The sequence below is a fragment of the Gorilla gorilla genome, chromosome X, assembly GCF_029281585.2.
Source record: "Gorilla gorilla gorilla isolate KB3781 chromosome X, NHGRI_mGorGor1-v2.1_pri, whole genome shotgun sequence".
Lineage (NCBI taxonomy): Eukaryota > Metazoa > Chordata > Mammalia > Primates > Hominidae > Gorilla > Gorilla gorilla.
Genome location: NC_073247.2, coordinates 130345758 through 130366001, shown reverse-complemented (window position 1 = coordinate 130366001; position 20244 = coordinate 130345758). Strand labels below are relative to the sequence as shown.

At 38.9% G+C, this 20244-nt stretch overlaps 1 protein-coding gene across 4 annotated transcripts in view; it reads right to left on the bottom strand.

The window, feature by feature from the left end:
- DOCK11 (dedicator of cytokinesis 11) overlaps positions 1-20244 on the bottom strand; it is a 190080-nt gene that overhangs the window by 42728 nt on the left and 127108 nt on the right. For all 4 annotated transcript variants that reach the window (XM_031006107.3, XM_063703173.1, XM_055376223.2 and 1 more), the window contains 8 exons: positions 18461-18577; positions 15540-15615; positions 14846-14955; positions 12619-12730; positions 6701-6767; positions 4993-5040; positions 3543-3685; positions 1811-1926 (listed from right to left, as the gene is read on the bottom strand). In XM_031006107.3, coding sequence (XP_030861967.2) covers positions 1811-1926; positions 3543-3685; positions 4993-5040; positions 6701-6767; positions 12619-12730; positions 14846-14955; positions 15540-15615; positions 18461-18577 — 789 coding nt within the window. The remainder of the gene's footprint in view (positions 1-1810; positions 1927-3542; positions 3686-4992; positions 5041-6700; positions 6768-12618; positions 12731-14845; positions 14956-15539; positions 15616-18460; positions 18578-20244) is intronic.

Below are 20244 nucleotides of genomic sequence, written 5' to 3'. Positions count from 1 at the left end.
AATCAGCCTTTGTATTTCTGAGAGACTAAATATTGTAATGTATGAATGAAGGAAAATACCAGTTCTATTTTATTAGATTATGATCTAATTTACTTTAAAAGTATGTTTAGTATATGGTTAGCCATTCGTGAAAAAATAAGCCCTCTATGAGTACAGATAATTAACAGGTATCACAATTGAACAGACTATGTAAATTGTTTAAATGCCCCTTGCAAAGAAACAACAAATTGTAGAGAAATACCTATTAGTTTGTCAACTTTGTTTTAATCAGCAATGGTTAATTTCTCCAGCCCTATCCTGCTAACCCTCAAGAAAGTAACCAGCAGGTTACAGTTTGGCCAAAAACAACAAAACCCGAAACAACAACAATCTAATGATAATACTGACAGCCAGAATCCCTGAATGGTGTTTGATTTTTCTGGCACTTTCCTTAGTATATTTCGAGGCATGGTCTAGTGGCTAGAATCATGGTCTCTTATAACTGGCCTAGATCTCAATCCTGATTCTGCCACTGCCCAGCTATATGACATTAACCTCCTGTGGGCCCCAGTTTCCCCATTTTCAAAAGGGAATAATAACAGTATCTACATCATAACGCTATTATGAGGATTAAAAGTGAGTTCATATTTGTATTTTTAAGTTATTGAGATATAATTTACAAACCATAAAATTCACCAGTTTCAGGTATACAATTAAATTACATTTAGTAAATTCGGCAACAGAGTTGGGTGACCACCACAATCCAATTTTAGAATATTTCCATTGTTTCAAAAAGATCACTCCCCTTTCTCATTCCCAGCCTCACAATGAAAAAGTGAGTTAATATTTATAAAGCACTTAGGACAGTGCCTGATCTCTACCAAGAGACTATATAAATGTTTGTTAAATAAATAAGAGGTATCAGAATAGGAGGAAGGAATACAATGTACATCATGAGATCTAATGGCTTTCTTAGTTATTGGCACGATGAAACATGGAGTTGTGTTGCATTTTAATATAGAACAAACCTAATACTTCATAAAGGATTTGTAGCCTATTTATGAAAGGTATTCTGCAGCCTATTTTGTATTAGTATCTAATTCTATTTTCCTTTATAAGCCTCTTTGAAAAGCACAGGCCAGGTTTCCATAGAAAATCTCGAGGTCTGAAGCAATTAACTTAATTACTTAGAGAAGAGGGGAAAAAGGAAAAAAAAATCTGTACAACTGAAGTGAAAGCAAGCAAGATTTTCACCTTTGAGTTCTTACATTATGGTCACATCGTTTTTACTTTTCAAAGCACTCTCACGTCCATTATCCCATTTCCCCCTCCAATAATCCTACTAGATAACTGCTTTTACCTTCTTTTTAAAATCATAGCAATGATGATTTGCACTGAGAGGCAAACATCTGAGAAAAAACACTAAGTGCGTGCCTAGGGAAGCCAGCCGGCCTGCCCGGACATCATCTACCCTGACAGGACATCTCATCACAATGGGTATTTGGGCAAACAGATCCAAACATATTTTGGGCTAAAAATTGCTGGCTACTTAAAGTATGGAAACTTTGTTTTTAAATACGAAAATCTAATAGAATTTAAGAGGTAGAAGAGAGCTTAAGGGCAAGTTAGTCCACTCCCTTCCCTTTATGGATGACACAAGTGAGTCTCAGTGACTTCCAGAGTCACATGATAACCAAACTAGAACTGCCATCCACATTTCCTGACTATTCATGCCAGCCTTTTTCAGTGTACTACCCCACATTGACTAGGTAATTTCTGCATAATGTTACTTTGCAATGGTACCAACTGAATTATAACTCTTCATTTTTACCTTGAAGCACTGAGTGAAAAATGATATGGTGTCTAGTACTGTTAGGGAAACTTCAGTAGCTGTATTGCCTTCAAGAAGTGCCTGGTGGAAAATGTCTGCTTCAGTTGTTGTAGAACCTAGGATTAAAAAAGTAAATTAAACTTTTCCCAACACGAAGATGCACATAATGGTGTTGAATGACTTTCTACCCAAAGACTTAAGACAAGAAAGGGGGCTCGGCTGGGTGCGGTGGCTCATGCCTGTAATCCCAGCACTTTGGGAGGCTGAGGCGGACAGATCATGAGGTCAGTTCAAGACCAGCCTGGCTAGCATGATGAAACCCGTCTCTACTAAAAATACAAAAAATTAGCCGGGCATGGTGGCATGTACCTATAATCCCAGCTACTCAGGAGGCTGAGGCAGGAGAATCACTTGAACCTGGGAGGCGGAGGTTGCAGTGAGCCGAGATCACGTCACTGCACTCCAACCTGGGTGACAGAGTGAGACTCCGTCTCAAAAAAAAGAAAGAGGGCTCACAGTGTCATACTGTATTTAACTCCTTCATCAAATATAGTCTGGGTTAATCAATTTCATTAGTTTTCATTACAGTTCTGTATCAACAGCTCTGCAGGACATAATTAGGTGCCCACCTCTTTGGAGACAAGGTTTCAGTGATGAACTCTGGCGATGTAACTAGGAAATAATGTGGGAGGCCTTCTAAGTCATGCCACTAATTATGTGGGTAAAAATGAGAAACCACTAAATAGAAATTCAGCTACAGATAAACAGTAGTGCCCTATGGTCAGACATTTTCAATTATGCCAATTATATGAGATTTGTTTCTAAATCAGAAGGAAAACAAGGTATCTTGGAGGCAACTGAAGGAAGTAGTTCATCATATTTTTACAAGAAGCTGAAGGCTTTAAAACATGCAGATTTAAAGGTCCTGAGTCTATTAGCTCAGGGTCTAGCAAAACATTATTTTTTATTACTAGGTCTTACCACAAAGCCAGTTTTGCTGGCTTCCTTTTCTGAAACCTTCAGAGGACTGTGTGGAAACAAAACATTCTCACTCTTCGAGTTGTTATTAATATTTTCTTTTCATAGGATAGCTTCCATTTATATAACCCTCTAGCTTCCACAGTTGGGCAAGATTTCTCTCCTTGCCCTACTTGCCTTGTCAATACTTCAACCTGTCTGAAATACACCTTTGCCAAACTAGTATTTAGGGTTCACCGATTTCTGCAGTCAACTCAGCATGTTCATTCCCTAATCATTAAATGACCAAAAGTAACTAAACAAATATTACATATACTATTATATTAAGATGTCAATATTTGCATTAAAGTTTAACAGTAGGAATGAAGAATACTCAATATAAAAATATTATGAGAATAGCAATTCCATGGGAAAAATTTAGTTTCTTTAACACTAAGAAGAAAACATCATGACCTAAAATTGTTCAAAAATCCATGTGTATTTTATCATTTTATAGTCATGTATGATGAAATTGATTATATACATAGCAGAGAGATGCAAACACATGTATGGGAAATCATTTCCAATCATACTGGCAATTTAAACCAGGACTTCTTTTCTTCATACATATTTAAGGGATACAGGTGATATTTTGTTACATGCATATAATGTGTAATGATCAAGGTATTTATGGTATCCATCACCTTCAGTTTTTATTATTTAAACCAGGACTTCTTTAAGGTCAAATGGGTACCACACACACATTTTCACTTACTGTGATTAAGTGTAAATGAACTTTCTAGGCTACTAAGATGCTGAAGCCGGGCCTGCATTACTCCTGATCTGTTTCGAAGAGCAGGCATGGTTTGCGATTTTCGGTCTATTCCGAAGTGTTTTGACAGCCAGGCATCATGCACCCTAAAATAAATTTTAAAGTCAGGAACTGGAGTGCTCTAATAACATATCTCAATGTTATCATCTTTTTAACTAAAAAAAATTAGGTTTCCACATAAACATAATAGTACACTCAAGGATTAAATGAAGTGTCACCAGAAACTGGATGAAGTTTTAATGTATCTTTAAAATAGCATATATGAATATAATTAAGGAATTTAGAAAGAGCTTCCACTTCCCTCCTTCTTCTCAAAAACATCAGAGATAAGTGGCCAACACTCCAATAAGATTTAATCTTTTCACAGGAGGTGAGGAAGGGCAAGAGTGGGAAGAAGACAGCCAGAGGTTCACTAAGAGTTGAAATGAGAGGGGAAAGTCCTAGAGCCAGATGTTCAAGAATGAATGCCAATCTAATCTGTTTCTGAACTTGAGGTAAGTTTGGATTAGAAATTTTTACTCTGTAAGCATGTCCATTGCTAAGATGAACAAACTTTTCTTTGTTTTACTTTAATGTTGTTTCCATTTAAAAAATTACAACTGGGTCATACATGGACTAAGGAAGAAATAGTTTGTTTATCCTCTAGTACACGTAGTGGGAGAGTGGACAGAATCCTAGAGACTGAGGTTCATGGTAACAATGGCCATACCAGCTCCAACTTATGGGAAAACATGGTTGAAATTGGAACCCTCACCACCCAAACTACCTATCCTTAGGACATTCCAGAGACTGAACAGTAATCCCCATCCACACAGCCTCTTAAAAATTAAACATTTTTTAAAACTGTTTTTGAGCTCCTTTAATGACTAACTCTACCCCTAAAATACATCTCATTGAAATAAGCAAGTAACCTTCTTCACCTTAGAATCTCTCAAATATTTCCTTAAGTATTTATTTCACTAGGACTTACATGGCAAAAAGAGGAAATAGATAATGTATCATTTATGTCCCAATTGCTGTTGGGGATTTCTATTTGCCTTAGTAACTGAGGTGAATATTGATAGTTTTCAGACAAAAATACAGACCTTACAGTTGTCCTCACTTTATGATTTCCTGCCTTCCCCTGGATCTAGCCTCTTCTGGATTCCTTTAGAAAAGATAAGCATCTCACAAGGTAGAAACTCTGTATATCACTTTAATCATCACCCCTTGGGAAGCTTGAAAATGTAAAAGTTCCCATTCGTTTAAACTTTCAGCTGGGACATGTTAACTAAATCACAAGTATCCCAATGTTAACTCAGAATATACAACCTAGGTTTTACATGGCATGACTAAGATTGCCCTCTGTTGGAAGAGAAGGAAAAAGTAGAAATTGCAGTGCTATGGGAATTACCTTGCTATGTTTCTTTTCCCCATATATCTAAAGTGAAACAAGCATACTCTAGAAAGAAAAACAATAGCATGTTAGTAATATATTAACATCCTCTACAGATTAACAAGTGATATTTTAAAAGTCATAAGTTACAAAGAATAGCCTATTTAAATCATATTATAATGATAAGTGTTTTGCTATACAGAAATACATAGATAATTAATTGCGGGCTTGCCATATTCTCTTTCTACATTTATTTGCTACAATTACATCATGTTTTCATATACAATTTTAATGACAGGTTTAAAAAACCTGTCAATGCAAATCACCCTTTATGCTCTGTAACTTATCATAGCAAAGGTCTCCATCAGTCATTTTTTATTTTTGACACAGGACCTCGCTCTGTCACCCATGCTGGAAGGCAGTGGAATGATCATGCGCGGCTCACTGCAGCCTCGACCTCCCAGGCTCAAATTATTCTCTCATCTCTGCCTCCCAAGTACCTAGAACCACAGGTGCACATCACCATGCCCAGCTAATGTTTTATTTTTTGTAGAGATCAGGTCTCACTATGTTGCCCAGGCTGCTCTCAAACTCCTGGGCTCAAATGATCCTCCTGCCTCAGCTTCCCAAAGTGCTGGGATTATAGGCGTGAGCCACCACGCCTGGCCCGCCAGCATAGTCAATAATATCTCTAAAAGGTTCTTCCACACTAAAAATTGGGGCAATTTCTACATTTTAAATAATAGCATTAAAATACTTTATATTATTAAAAATTTCAAACGCGTACAGAAGTAGGGAGGGTACCATAGTTAACTCCCACATACCCAATCATCCCCCAGATTCAACAATGATTGAACTCATGGCTATTCTTGTTTGACCGCTGCCCTGAATAGGTCCCCTGATATCCCTCCACCCTCCCTACCCCTGTGTTTCTAAAGCAAATCCCCAACATCAGATATTTTCATTAGTAAATATTTCAGTACAATTACAGTAGTTAAAAAAAAAATCTTAACTGCTGTTTACTCTTCTGACATTTTCTGTAAAAGTTTGTAAGACTTTAATCCAAGGGTTTTGTATTGATATGCTTTGTTTTTGTAGACATGCCCATACAAATCATATATGTGTACTATTTATTTAAAAATTTATTGCATTTCATTCTATCTCTAATTTTTCTTTTAGCTTCCAATAATCATATAAAAATAGCTCAGGATGAAATATAGGACAACTTCCCATGTCCAGACTAGGTTTCCCCCCAAGAGTCTTGGAATACATACATATACACGTGTGTGTGTGTGTGTGTGTGTGTGTGTACACACAAATACACAGACACATTTCTGCAGTGGGTAGAATTACTCAGCTCTACATGAAAGTACAAATTCTAAATTCCAATCATTTACACTGCTCCACTAATCCAGCATCTGTTCCAAATGAATGATGCACGACAGCTGATACTACTTCTAGTTTTTCAGATCACAGAAAGCCTTTTGCTGGGCTTTAAAGATGGTTTATTATTAGCTAGAGTTTCAGCAGTATACAAAGTATTCCACGTTCACATTTTTCTTCTGTCTGCAGGTAAAGAACCTCTATGTCAGGCTCTATATTATCAAAATAATTTAACATTTTCTACATTATTAGCAAATAAGCTATTAAAAACAGAAAAAATTGTAACAGTTGAATTCTCCCCAAATAAGGGGAAAGTATATGAAGATAAATTAATATAACTTACTCTAAAAGTATAAGAATGTTTATGAGCTCCTGAGGTGATACTTTATTCCAGTAAGTTAAGAGAGTATCTGAAAATGGAATAAATAAAGTGTTAGATCTTGAAATAATTACAGCAAATAGCACAGTGAATCCCCAAGTCCTATGTAGCTTCAAGGACTATCAACTCAAGGTGAATCTTGTTTCATCTATATTCTCCTCTCCCCTCCCACTGCCCAGTATACACTCTGTATTCTTTTGAATTAATTCCAAATATATCATTTAATTGGTAATTAGTTCAGCATCAATGATCCTTTTTATGTGCTTTGTGTATGTCCTTTTGGGTCGCTTATCCCAATCTTTGTATCATTTCTGAAGACAGAGTAAGGGAAGTTGCTGTGTTTTTACTTTAGATGAGGTGTTTTTAATGAACTCCCTAAAATTTTATGCCAGATGGTGTGTTTATGTGCATTTTTCTGAGAAGGTCAAATGCCTTTGCCTGCTACTCAGAGGGCTCTGTGAATAAAAAGGTTTAAGAACTTTAAACTTCAGCCTGGTTGCGGTAGCTCACATCTGTAATCCAGCACTTTGGGAGGCCAAGGTGGGCGTATCACTTGAGGTCAGGAGCTCGAGGCCAACCTGGACAACATGATGAAACCCCTTCTCTACTAAAAATATAAAACTTAGCTGGGCGTGGTGGCAAGCGCCTATAATCCCAGCTACTCGGGAGGCTGAGGCAGGAGAATCACTTGAACCTGGGAGGTGGAGGTTGCAGTGAGCTGAGATCGTGCCACTGCACTCCAGCCTGGGCGACAGAGTGAGACTCCGTCTCAAAAAAAATAATAAAAATAAAAAAGAGAATTTTAAACTTCAGGAGAGACAGATAACTTTCCTTTTTCTCTCTGCCTTTGCATTATAAATTCTGATGTCCTATCTATCTGTGGAACAACTATTTCAGACACAAAAGTCTCTTAAATCTATCACATATACTTCTCTTTCTTACCCATGTCTTCCCCAACACACCTACTTAGTGAGATTTAAAACAAAACAAAACAAAACAAACAGTGCCACCACTTGACTTTCCACTCCTTTTTTATCCTACTTTGATGGAGCTAATGGTGTCAGCAGACCCTCCTCTAACTGTAAAAATCGCATAGGTGTCACAAAAGCAGGCAAATGACTTAATTCCCAACTGAGCTAGAACCTCTCAATGATAAAGATGGAAGACAAGACAATGTTGGCTTTATGGAGGGGCAAGCAGGATGAGGGAACAGGGGAGGTCGACTTAGTTACTTCCAATTTTCCAATTGTTTTATAAGACCACGAATATTGCTAGGTTTCAATTATTACAAAATGCTAATCATCAAGAATAAAACTGAAAATAGACTCAAAATTTGACTTGTTTTAAAAATTAGGCCAGGCCCAGTGGGTCACGCCTGTAATCCCAGCACTTTCGGAGGCCGAGGCGGGTGGATCTGAAGTCAGGAATTCGAGACCAGCCTGATCAACATTGTGAAACCCTGTCTCTACTAAAAATACAAAAATTAGTTGGGCGTGGTGGCGCGCCTGTAATCCCAGTTACTCAGGAGGCTGAGGCAGGAGAATTGCTTGAACCCGGGAGGCGGAGGTTGCAGTGAGCTGAGATCACGCCACTGCTCTCCAGCCTGGGCTCAACAGAGTGAGACTCCATCTAAAAAAAATTAAATTAAAAAAATATATATCAAGCTAGCAGTGACTTCCGCTTTCGCCTATCTGCCACTGGGTGTCTACTCACAGAAGCTTGGGTTCCCCCCCAGAAGTCCCTGCGTTTCCGGCCTCCGGTCAAAGGGCAGCTTGCTGCGCCACTGCCTGAGGGTGCTGGCCTCCCTCTCCTGTGGGTTAGCTCTTCTAGCCGAAAAGTTGGTGCCTCCTCTCCAGCGAAAACCTGGGACTTTCCGTCCAACGGTGAGCACCCATCTCCCTCGCCCCCTGTCCTAAGGTAGCTTCGGAGAAGGTCTGTGAAAGGGGTAAAAGTGCTCGCCCTCACAGCGAACTAGCTCCAATCCACGGCAAGTCCGCCATTTTCTTAACGGCACTGTTGTCGAGCGAGAAGGCCATCCCTCCCATTTCCAAATCTGTGAAACATGATGCAGGCAGGGAACGAGGGTGAAGGAGGGAGGAGAGGTTGTAAGAAATCTTCAGGAAGAGAATCATCACAGCTTAGTGTATGTGATTTGGAATCTGACAATTTTAAAAAAACATGGCTGGCGCTGAAAGAGCTCCATGATAAAGAGCTGCGGCGTCTACAGGCAAAATTAACACGTCTGAGGAAACAGCGATTGTCAGACGGGAGGCGGACGGGCTCCACAGCCAAAATTAAAGAGTTGACTAAACAGCAGAGAGTCCTGCAGAGCACCATTAATGACTTGAAAGATCAGTTAAAGGCAAAAACCTGTGACTGCTGTTCAATGACAGAAACATACAGGCTTGCGCTAGAGAAAGACTATTATGAAATACAACAACAAAATCTTTTCTTTATTGCGGAACTCACTAAAGAAACAAATAAATTACGAGAAGAAAATAAAAGGCTTTCTAAAATAATAATGAGGCAACAACAATTTCAGACTTCTGGTAGCGATGATTTCGTTTCTGGTAGTCAAATGACTATGCCAGATTTTTCAGTCAGGGAGCCTGCACAAGGAAGGCAGAGGCGTGTGCCTATCAAATCGATAAGCCAGTCACAAAGTAAGCAGATGAAACCTACGAGCACAAAGGAACTGCAACAAAGTTCAGAGTTTCCAGCTCCATCTTTTAGTCAAGACCTCTTTGAAGTGCCAGAGACCTCTTTTGCGAAGAGTTCCTCTAATGACACTAAGCCTAACATAGAAGACCCTGCCAGCCAGAAGCCACTGGCAAGTTCTCTTTTAACAACTTCACTTAGTCCTCAAAAGAGGTATGAATTTCAAGATTTTTTCAATCTTCATGAAGACAAGATTGGCCAGCCAAAAGGGACACTTGAAACAAAGGTCTCCCCGCAAAAAGAAACTCAGATTGGCGCATCATGGAGCCCTTCCGCTATCTCCCCAGGAGAATACCCAACTCATGTATCTGAAACTTTACTGGAAACTTTAGAGGATTATTCTATAACCTCATATCACCCTCTTGCAAAGGAAAAGAAAATAATCCCTTTGAATGTCTTGCCTTTAGACTCTACTTTAAAATCTAGTACAAAAAGAAGAGCAGTGGTTGCTATTCCTTCTAACACCAAATTTGCAGTGAGAGATAGCTCTAACCAGATACCTTCCAATGAACAGTCTGCTTCGGAGAATATTAATGAATCTACAAGTGCAGGGTATGGTGCCGATAAGCCTCAATGTGATACTGAGAGTGTCTTTTTGGAGTCTGGGCTAAAGAGAAAAGTGAAGACACAGTCACAAAGAAAGAGGAAGTAACTTCCCCATCCCCCCCACCCCCCCTTACCCCCCCCCCGCCGCCCCCCACCACCTTCTCTCTTAAGGAAGCAACAGTGTTTTACTTTTCCAACAGAACAGTCTTCTTGTCAATTCAGACTTCATAACTGGTAACTCCTGACTCTTATTCCTTTTCTCACGATATAATAAACTAAGCAGTAAGGCCTGAAAATGTTTGGCAAATGAATCTAAGACTTTGAAATAGCAAATTTTTGTCAATTAATAAAATGCAGCTATAAGTAGAGAATGAAATTTATTCTCCAGAATCTATATAAAAGTGTAGAGATAGAACATCTTTTCATTGACATTAAAGTTGCTACTGTTTATGACTCAATAAAAAAGAAAGCCAAGAGAGGACCTCAAGATTGTGGACTTGAAAGAGATAAATATTTAAATGCATATAGAGTAACTAAAACAATATTTACCGGACAAGACAAAGTAGTTAGAATACATCCATTGAGAAGGATCTAGAAGAAGACATTTCTTAGAACAAAATGAATATGACTTTACAGATATACAGCATGACTTTATACATATAAAAGATAAACAGATGTGACATAGACTGTATACTAGTTATTGAAAATGTGCTTTTCAAAATCAAAAAGCAAGAGCAGAAGACTACAAAACCTAATTAACAAAGACTGAATATTCGGCACAGAGTACTGCCACTGAGCAAGCATGGTCAACATTTGCAAGAATAAGAGGAACTATCAAGTTCACAAGAAATAAAACAGTCATGGGCCGGGTGTGGTGGCTCATGCCTGTAATCCCAGCACTTTGGGAGGCCAAGGTGGGCGGATCACGAGGTCAGGAGATCGAGACCATCCTGGCTAACACCGTGAAACCCCATCTCTACTAAAAATAAAAAAATTAGCCGGGCGTGGTGGCGGGCGCCTGTAGTCCCAGCTACTCAGGAGGCTGAAACAGGAGAATCACTTGAACCCGGGAGGTGGAGGTTGCAGTGAGCTGAGATCCTGCCACTGCACTCCAGCCTAGGCGACAGAGTGAGACTCCATCTTCAAAACAAAAACAGTCATGGTTTTACCCATGACATTAAAAATAACAACCAGAGACTTGTCTCTGGTTAGTACAGAATGTGATGTATGTGTGTGTGTATGTGTGTGTGAGACCTACAGTGGAGGAGGGGAGAGAACTAGTCAGCAATGCAGCTTTTCCCCTCCTACCTTCTCTCTCTTTCCCTCATTCTTTGGGCTGTGGTGGTATTCAACCGCTTTTTTGTTCACTTCTGCTTTTTTTCTAATGTATCTCTTGGACCTATTTTTTTTTAAGGCTAGTCAAGTGGCAATGGGAGTGGAGAACAGATAAAGATTGGGCCTCTTTTGAAAAAAAACAAATTTATTGAGAGATTGATTTGTCATAAAAATGCCCACATAAATAGCCCACAATATTACAATAGTTTATAGTTTATTCAAAGACTAGTGAAACCTTCACCACAGTTTTAGAACATTTTCATTGCCTTAAGAAGAAACTCCCTAAATGTTAGCAATTTCCAGATTCCACAACATAATGTTTGATGTTTATGCTAAATCGTACATTCCTAGAACTTGAATATTCCAGTTATTTTTATTTTATTAATGAACTTTAGAATTTACTCATATCTAGCTATTTTAATGTTTCTATAGCTACTTAGATATCAACTTATTTTATGTCTTTACATCCTGCATTATTATAAAATATTTAAAACGAAATAATTACTAAAAATAAAAAAATAGAAAATGAGTAAAAGATAGCAATCACTATGATGATCCCAGGTGCTTTTATGTTTTCCATTCTTGCATTTTTTTTTTAAGCAAAAGTATTGCGAAAAGGAAGAGAAGGGAGGGAACTGTCTAAGTAAATGTGGTATTTGGAAATAACCTGCTTTTACTTCCCGAGGACATGCAGTTTATGAAAGTCCTTCGGTTGTATTCCATCATATAGTGTAAAGAGGAACTGGTGACACTAGTAAATACGGCTCTATACCAAGGAGAAAAAACAGAGCCCGACAAAGAACGCGATACCAGACAATATCATACAGTGTTGCTGCAAAGATAATGATGACATTCCCTACCCTTCGAGAACTCTTCCTGTCTTTTTGTTTCTTATTTGTCAAATCCGGGGTTAAATAAAAGCTGAAGTATTAAATATGAATTCTGGTGGTTATTATTTCCTTTCAGTTACATTGGTCATTTAATGAATTAAATGCTCTGCATGAAAACAAAATGTTTAGCACTTCTAAAACCATTGCCTTATTTTAGAAATTCATTTGCAAAATTATGTTAAAATTATTTCAAAGACTCGAACTTGTGTGACTGACATGAACCTATTTTGAGGTTCAATTTAAGAAACATTTTAAGGTCAGAGTCTCCAAATAACTGTTTATAATGTGCATGTGCTCTGCCTCCAGATGATGATCAAATATTGTTGCATGAATTTGTGAACCTGTGAGGGTGTATGTCTAGTACAGTCCATGCTTAATGTGATGGTAACTCACCTTCTGAAATCATTTTTACTATATACAGGTAGCACATCAGGAGGCTTCTGATTTCATACTGATCCAGGCGGTTATACTGGGATACACTACTCCTTGTAGAACTCTGTCGGGTCTATAAGGACAGGATGTTCGTGAAATAGTATCAGTACAATTTTCCACAGCCTTTAACTCAGTAACTCTTTTTTTATCATTAGATCTGTTTGGGAAAATTCTAAACATAAATCTAAATTTTATATCACAACTTGAAGGTGAATGGGCTGAATCTTTCTTTCCTAGTAATAGCTAGTAATATCACTAGAAATTACCTTGGAGTCTTCACAAAGATATAGCCATGAATACTGTGTTTCATTCTCATATGCCATGTGTTTTAGTGGTAAAATTTTAAAATAATCATGGCTATTTAAGGAAAGATAGCTTTTACATGGAGTGAAAGCATAAGAAAAATCTTAAACTTTTTCATTTGAATCTTTCCTTAGAGTTTATTAAAATCCAACCTCCAAATCATACATTAGAAAATCTATCTTAAGGGCTAATAAAACCAGGCGCGGTAGCCCACACCTGTAGACCCAGCGTTTTGGGACGCTCAGGTGGGAGGATCACTTGAGGCCAGGAGTTTAATACCAGCCTGGGCAATATAGCAAAACCTGTCTCTACAAAAAAAAAAAAAAAAAAAAAAAAAATTTAGCTGGGTGTGATGGTGCATGCCTGTAGTCCTAGCTACTCAGGAGGTTGAGGCAGGAAGACTGCTTGAGCCCAGGAGTTCAAGGCTGCAGTGAGCACTGATCATGTCACTGCACTCCAGCCTGGGTGACAGAGCAAGACCCTATTTCTAAAAACTATAAATAAATTAAAAAATGGGCTAATTATATTACGATAATTACACTTAGGAGTACCCAGTAATACTTCAAAATTAGTACCTCTACAAAGTACTGATGTGTTCCTATTATTTAATGACTTTTTAAAAAATATCAGAAATTAAGCATGACAAGATCTGACTTATTTGGGGATTTATATGAATAGAATAACAATAATCTTCTAAAAAATTTAAAAACTAATACTTTCAGTTGAGCTAAACTGGGGATGCACCATTGACTAGGGTGGAATTTACTAAGGAAGAACTTTTACTTGGAGCAAACAGACCTAGGTTCTGATTGCTTGCCTAGCTACTATGTGACTACTAGCAAGTCATTCAACCTCTCTGACCTTTATTTGCCTTAGCTATGACGGTACCTGTTGTCACAATTTCTAAATGGTGTAAAAGAGAAACATTTGTGAATAAATTACTGTTTACCCAAAGGGTCAAGGAACCAGTGGAAGTGCAGTCCACTGGTTCTCAAGGGTAACAATACCCAACCAGCAGCATCAACATCACCTGGGAACTTAGAAATACATGTTAGCAGGCCCTATTCCAGACTTACTGAATCTCACCCTGGGGTGAGGCCCAGACATCTATTTTTTAAGCCCTCCAGGTGATGCTGATGTACACTAAGAGCACCATGATATAGGAGAAAAAGTGCTCATATTAGAAAATCTGGGTTCGAGTATGGTCCTGCCATAGCTGGTTGTTCTAAGTCATAATCCCAATTTTCATTTGTAAATTGAGAGTTGGAATTTATTGTTCTTATAGTCCCTTCTAATATAATTTTATACGATTCAATGATTTTACATAACAACATGGCAAAACTTTACTCGTCTAAAATGAGGTCTTTCTGCCTTAAGGCAGTCACATCTCAAACTTTAATGGCAGGCGTGAAACGACTTGATAGAAGAGTTGGGAGGATATATTCTGATTAAGTGATGCTGGGACCCTAAGATTGTCAATTTCGGGACCTATATTTTTTCCTCCCAAATTAATATCATTACTCTATTACAAAAGAATGAAAGACTGCATTAATCCTGCCAGGATGTGCTTCATTTTAAATAACAAGGCACATTAGATATTTTAAACTTGAATTTCCCCTCACTAAAATAGCGTGCTAGTGTTAAAGGAGATATTCAGAGTTAGAACTCTTGAGGATGAATGCCTTATTCTCTATAAATAGTTTAAGACATTGAAGTAGCAGCTGCCACTATAGGAAGATACTGCTAAAATATCTAAGAATTATGGGATGCTTTTTGCAGAGCCAGGATGGACTACAGGAGAGTACAGATGCTCATATTTATACTATAAAAAAATTGTTGCAGGCTAATGTGTCACTAGGGTCATCCTAAATATTTAAGTTCTTACATTTTCACCAGTGTTGCCCTGGTCTGGAAATCCTGTTGCTCCTTCTGGGATGAGGGAACCTCTTGAATCTTCTCTCTTAATTCCATGTCCATTTTGAAAAGACCCATAAGCTGGGGGGGAAAAAAAAGTCAAGCCCTTGTTGGCAAGAGGGGGAACTGTCAGAAATATTTAAAAAGTACGGAACTAATTTAAGTAGAGACATTAATATAGGGAATAGATCTTGGATATCTAAAATGTGAAGTTTATTACATCAAAACACCATAAGAAACCATGTAAAAGTGAAGCAACTTTTCACCTTTCAAAACACTTTAGCATGTACAAAACGACAAGAAATTCCTTGGAAGCCGTAAAATAAAGCCACACAATTTAAAAGACAATTTTATAGACAAGGAAACTTGAGCCCAGAGATGGGAGTATCTGGCTTAAAACTGGCGACAGATAAGAAGAGTGGAAACCAGTATTTTTCTCATTATCCTCTATTTTCTCAGTATGCCAAGCTACGTTCTAAATAAGCTTAGACAAGGAAACCTAGGCAAATAAATTTGACTGCAAGTATGAGTCAGATTTTAATTAAACTTTAGTAGAGATCAAGCTATGTATGGTCTTTATTATGAAATATATAAAAAATACTGAGAAGTAGAGGGTACATGTCTAAACACCCACGCAATGTATCATCTCCAAAAGGTTTAATTACCGGTGTCTTTGTCAGTGCTCAGACTCCCTCTATTGGCAGGTGAAGTAAAGCCACATGGAAACTCATCTCTGGATGCCTGTAACAGAATATGATACCTGTGTCATTTAAACAAATTCGTATATAGGATAAGAAATCTGAATTAACAGAATAAAATGTTACATTGATTTTAAACAAAGCTCACTGTGAAAGTCTAAATCAGATACTAGTAATTAGTATTTAGGTGACTCTTTTTTAAAAAAAAAAAGCTACCAGCATTCTGTTGTAACCATGACCTCTAGCCAAGTGACATAATTCTAGATAGCTGCAACTGGTACAGCTGCAACTGGTACAGTCTTTTTTGTTTTCGTTTTCTGAGACAGGGTCTTGCTGTGTAGTCCAGGCTAGAGTGTGGTGGCATGATCATAGCTCACTGTAGCCTCAACCTCCTGGGCTCAAGTGACCCTCTCACTTCAGCCTCCAGATTAGCCAGGACTACAGGTATACACCACCACACCCAGCTAATTTTTCATTTTTTTAGAGATGGGGTTTTCCCATGTTGCCTAGGTTGGTCTCAAACTCCTGGACTCAAGTGATCCTCCTGCCTCGGCCTCCCCAAGTGCTGGGATTACAGGCATGTGCCACGGCGCCCAGCCTGGTAAAGTCTTAACATGATTCAGTTCTCCTCCTTAGAACCAGGGCAATGCTAGAAGAAGGTGTGTGACCAGAAGCCCTAGGGAAACTTGAGCTGCAAAGAGTACAGAGAAGTGAAATATTTCCAAATAATGCTGTCAAATATATGTGGAGGGAGCATAAGCATGAGATACTGTATTTGTAAAGTGAGACCAGCCTGACACTCAGGTAGGTGTAGTATCCACATTCAGCCAGTTGACATGACTGGGAGTCACAGGGAAGCAAGCCACTAGAAAAGCTTAAAAGCAACGTCCTCAGGAACACAGGACAGGCATGACAAATTGGCTGTAGCATTTCATAGGGGGAATTTGCAGAGGAAGCTGTAAATGACACAGTTTAACCTGCTACCCAACAATATTACGTGGCCAGCCAAAGTGCAAAGGTGATCTTGGGCCATACAGAACATGGATGGGGGCAGAAGTTAACAGTCCACTGGGCAGACTATAAAGTGTATAATTTGGACATTGTATTTTAATAGGGTTACTGGTAAACTGGAGCATATTTGGAAAAGGGGTGACCACAAAAGCAAAGGGTTTTGGGGACTGGGCACAGTGGCTCATGCCTATAATTCCAGCACTTTGGGAGGCTGAGGCAGGCAGATCACTTGAGGTCAGGATTTCAAGACCAGCCTGGCCAACATGGTGAAACCCCGTCTCTACTAAAAGTACAAAAAAAATTAGCCGGGCATGGTGGCGCATGCCTGTAGTCCCAGCTACTCAGGAGGCTGAGGCAGGAGAATCACTTGAACCTAGGAGGCAGAGATTGCAGTGAGCTGAGATCATGCCACTGCACTTTAGCCTGGGTGACAGACTTAGACTCTGTCTCAAAAAAAAAAAAAAAAGTAAAGGATTTGGAATGACAGATTAGTGGAGATATTTGGTGGCTTGGAGAAAAATTTAGAAGGCACAAGTGGAAAGGGTACATTTGGAGGTGGGAACAGATGTGTTTCATGTGTCTCTAGAAGACAAAAGTAAGACCAGTGGATAGAAAACCTTTTAGGTCTAATGTGAGAAGGAATGTTTAAATTATTACAATGGCAAAAGGTTGTTTTGCCAAATAGGAGACTGATCACCTCCAAAGTTCCTTCTAATTCTTAAAATTCTAAGTGGAGCAAAAAAAGCACAGACCAATTGTGATAAACTAAAAGAGTCTCACCAAGAAGTGCTGAAGGAGACTACTAAGGGAAAGGAGAAGCAAAGGAATACAGTTTAGTCCCCAGTGCCTAATATCTTGGAAGTAGAGAATCTTTTGTTCAGTTTAAGTTGAATAAATGTATGAAGCCATACAACAACAGAAAATGTTAAGAACGAAAACACAGCGTTCAAAGGAGTTGTGGTGTTCTCTTGGAATTTGTTTTCCAAAGTGCAATCTTTGGACCAGAAGCAGCCAAAAGCTTGTTAGAAATGCATGCTCTCAAGTCCCACCCCAGGTCTATTGAATTAAAATCTGTTGGCTAGGTGTGGTGCCTCACGCCTGTAATCCTAGCACTTTGCGGGGCCGTGGTGGGTAGATCACCTGAGGTCAGATGTTCCAGACCAGCCTGGCTAACATGGTGAAACACCGTCTCTACTAAATATACAAAAAAATTAGCCAGGCATGGTGGCGGGCACCTGTAGTCCCAGCTATTCAGGAGGTTGAGGCAGGAGAATCCCTTGAACCCAGGAGGCGGAGGTTGCAGTGAGCCGAGATCACGCCACTGCACTCCAGCCTGGGCGACAGAGCGAGACTCTGTCTCAAAAAAAAAAAAAAATCTGTTTTAACAAATTCCCCAGGTGATTCATATGCAGATTAAAGTTTGCAAAGCACTGTATTAGGAAAAACAGTGTACATGGAGTAAAAAATGAACTCTTGGCTGGGCACAGTGGCTCATGCCTGTAATCCCAGCACTTCATGGGGCTGAGAGGGGAGGATTCCTTGAGCTCAGGAGTTTGAGATCAGCCTGGGCTGCACAGTGAGACCCTGTCTCTGCTAAAAATGAAAAACATTAGCTGGGCATGGTGGTGTATGCCTGTAGTCCCAGCCACTCGGGAGGCCAAAGCAGGAGGATCACTTGAGCACAGGAGTTTGAGACTACAGTGAACTATGATTGTGCCACTACACTCCAGCCTGGGTGATAGAGCGAGACTCTGGCTCAAAAAAAAAAAAAAAAAAAAGTGAACTCTTAAGGTTGAGATCATATAGCATATGACCCCAATTCCAAATGCATTCAATAAAATAGGATAAAACTCCAACAGAAACACATTACTACTTACAGAATTAGGCATGGCTGCACAAGAATACAAGGTATCTCGACCTGCTAATCGCTGTATATTTTCCAAAAGTAGTCCAACAAAGGGGAGGTACAATTGTGCTATTTTGGCTTGTTGGTTCTGAAAAATAATTATTGAAAGCTTAATACGTATATAATATGTATATATTACAAATAAATGGAGTTGGCTTCATATATCTATTTAAAGACTAAAAAGTAGGCTAACATCCATAACAAATTACTGAAGCATGAATCTCTTTATACTTATAGTCTGAAAACTAATTACCACAGAACTTTGTTGGCCTTTGGATTTATCCATGATACAGACTCAAATTACATCCCTCAAACATAATGACATGAAGTAAAAGGTTTTTGTAAAAAATAGAAGTTGGCCTATAAAGCAGATGATATTAGTCCTGTTTTTCAGCTCCAGTGAGCGTTGAGCTTCATGAGAGCAGGGACAGTGTCTGTCTTGTTCACTGCTTCATCCCCAATGCCTGGGCACATAGCAGATGGTCAATACATATTAGCTGAAGGAATGAATGAGTAAGTGGAAGAAGTGAAAAAATGGTAAGTTACTGTATTCATTCAAGAAACATTTTTTGCTTCCATTAAAGCTACAATTACAATAATATGAACTTGGTCCCCTAAGTCAATTTTAAGACTTGGGAGATTGATATATTTGTAAATATGTAAATAAAACTGGCCACCAGGACTCTTAATTAATGTGGTACCTCTTATACAAATTTATTCTTTCCTCAGCTTATAGACATTCCTCGCCAGATATGTATATACACTCAAATGAGAGAAAATAGTGGCTGTGGTAGCACAAGAGTTGCCCTCTATCTTTCATGACTTTAGGAGGTTTTTCTGGAGAATTAGATAAGGCCCTCTAGGGCAAAATGGTCAACATATAGAATATAGAAGATTACTGGTCTCTTACTATTGTTTTAGTTTGCATTTACTATTGAGGTTGAACAATTTGTCACGTGTTAATTGGCCATTTGCACTTCATTTGTGAATTTCAAAAACCCTTCCCTTCTTAACAGACTTTCTTCCAACATAGTACCCCGTCAGTAATAGTCTCTACCACCAGAAGATTCTGATTTACCAGGTCTGGACTGGTCCAGATGATGCTGATGTGCATAAATGTTTCAGAACCACTAACCTAGTCCAACTTCCTGCTGAAGGCAGGAATGAATGGCCCTTACATGTATCCTTGACAAATAGTTTTTTAAACTTCTTTAAAACTCAAGCCGTTTCATGGGTTCTATTAGGAAGGTCCTTTATCTGAAATACACTCCTCATAAGTTCTACCTCCTAGGTATAGCTCTGCCCTTTGGAGCTACAAAGAATAAGTCTATTTCTACTTTTGCATGGCAACCCTTTAAATATGTGAATACAGTTACCATGAATCATCTTAACTCATTCTTTCTTTTTTTGAGACTGAGTCTTACTCTGTCACCCAGGTTGGAGTGCAGAGGCACGATCTCAGCTCACTGCAATCTCTGCCTCCTGGGTTCGAGAGATTCTCCTGCCTCAGTCTCCCAAGTAGCTGGGATTATAGGTACCCACCACCACGCCTGGCTAATTTTTGTCCCTTTTTAGTAGAAACAGCGTTTTACTATGTTGGCCAGGCTGGTCTCGAACTCCCAACCTTAGGTGATCCACCCTCCTCAGCCTCTCAAAGTGCTGGGATTACAGGCGTGAGCCACCGCGCCCAGCCTTTTAACTCTCATTACTTTCCTTTGTTCCATGACTTTGGTGTCAAGATTTTTCACTTAGTGA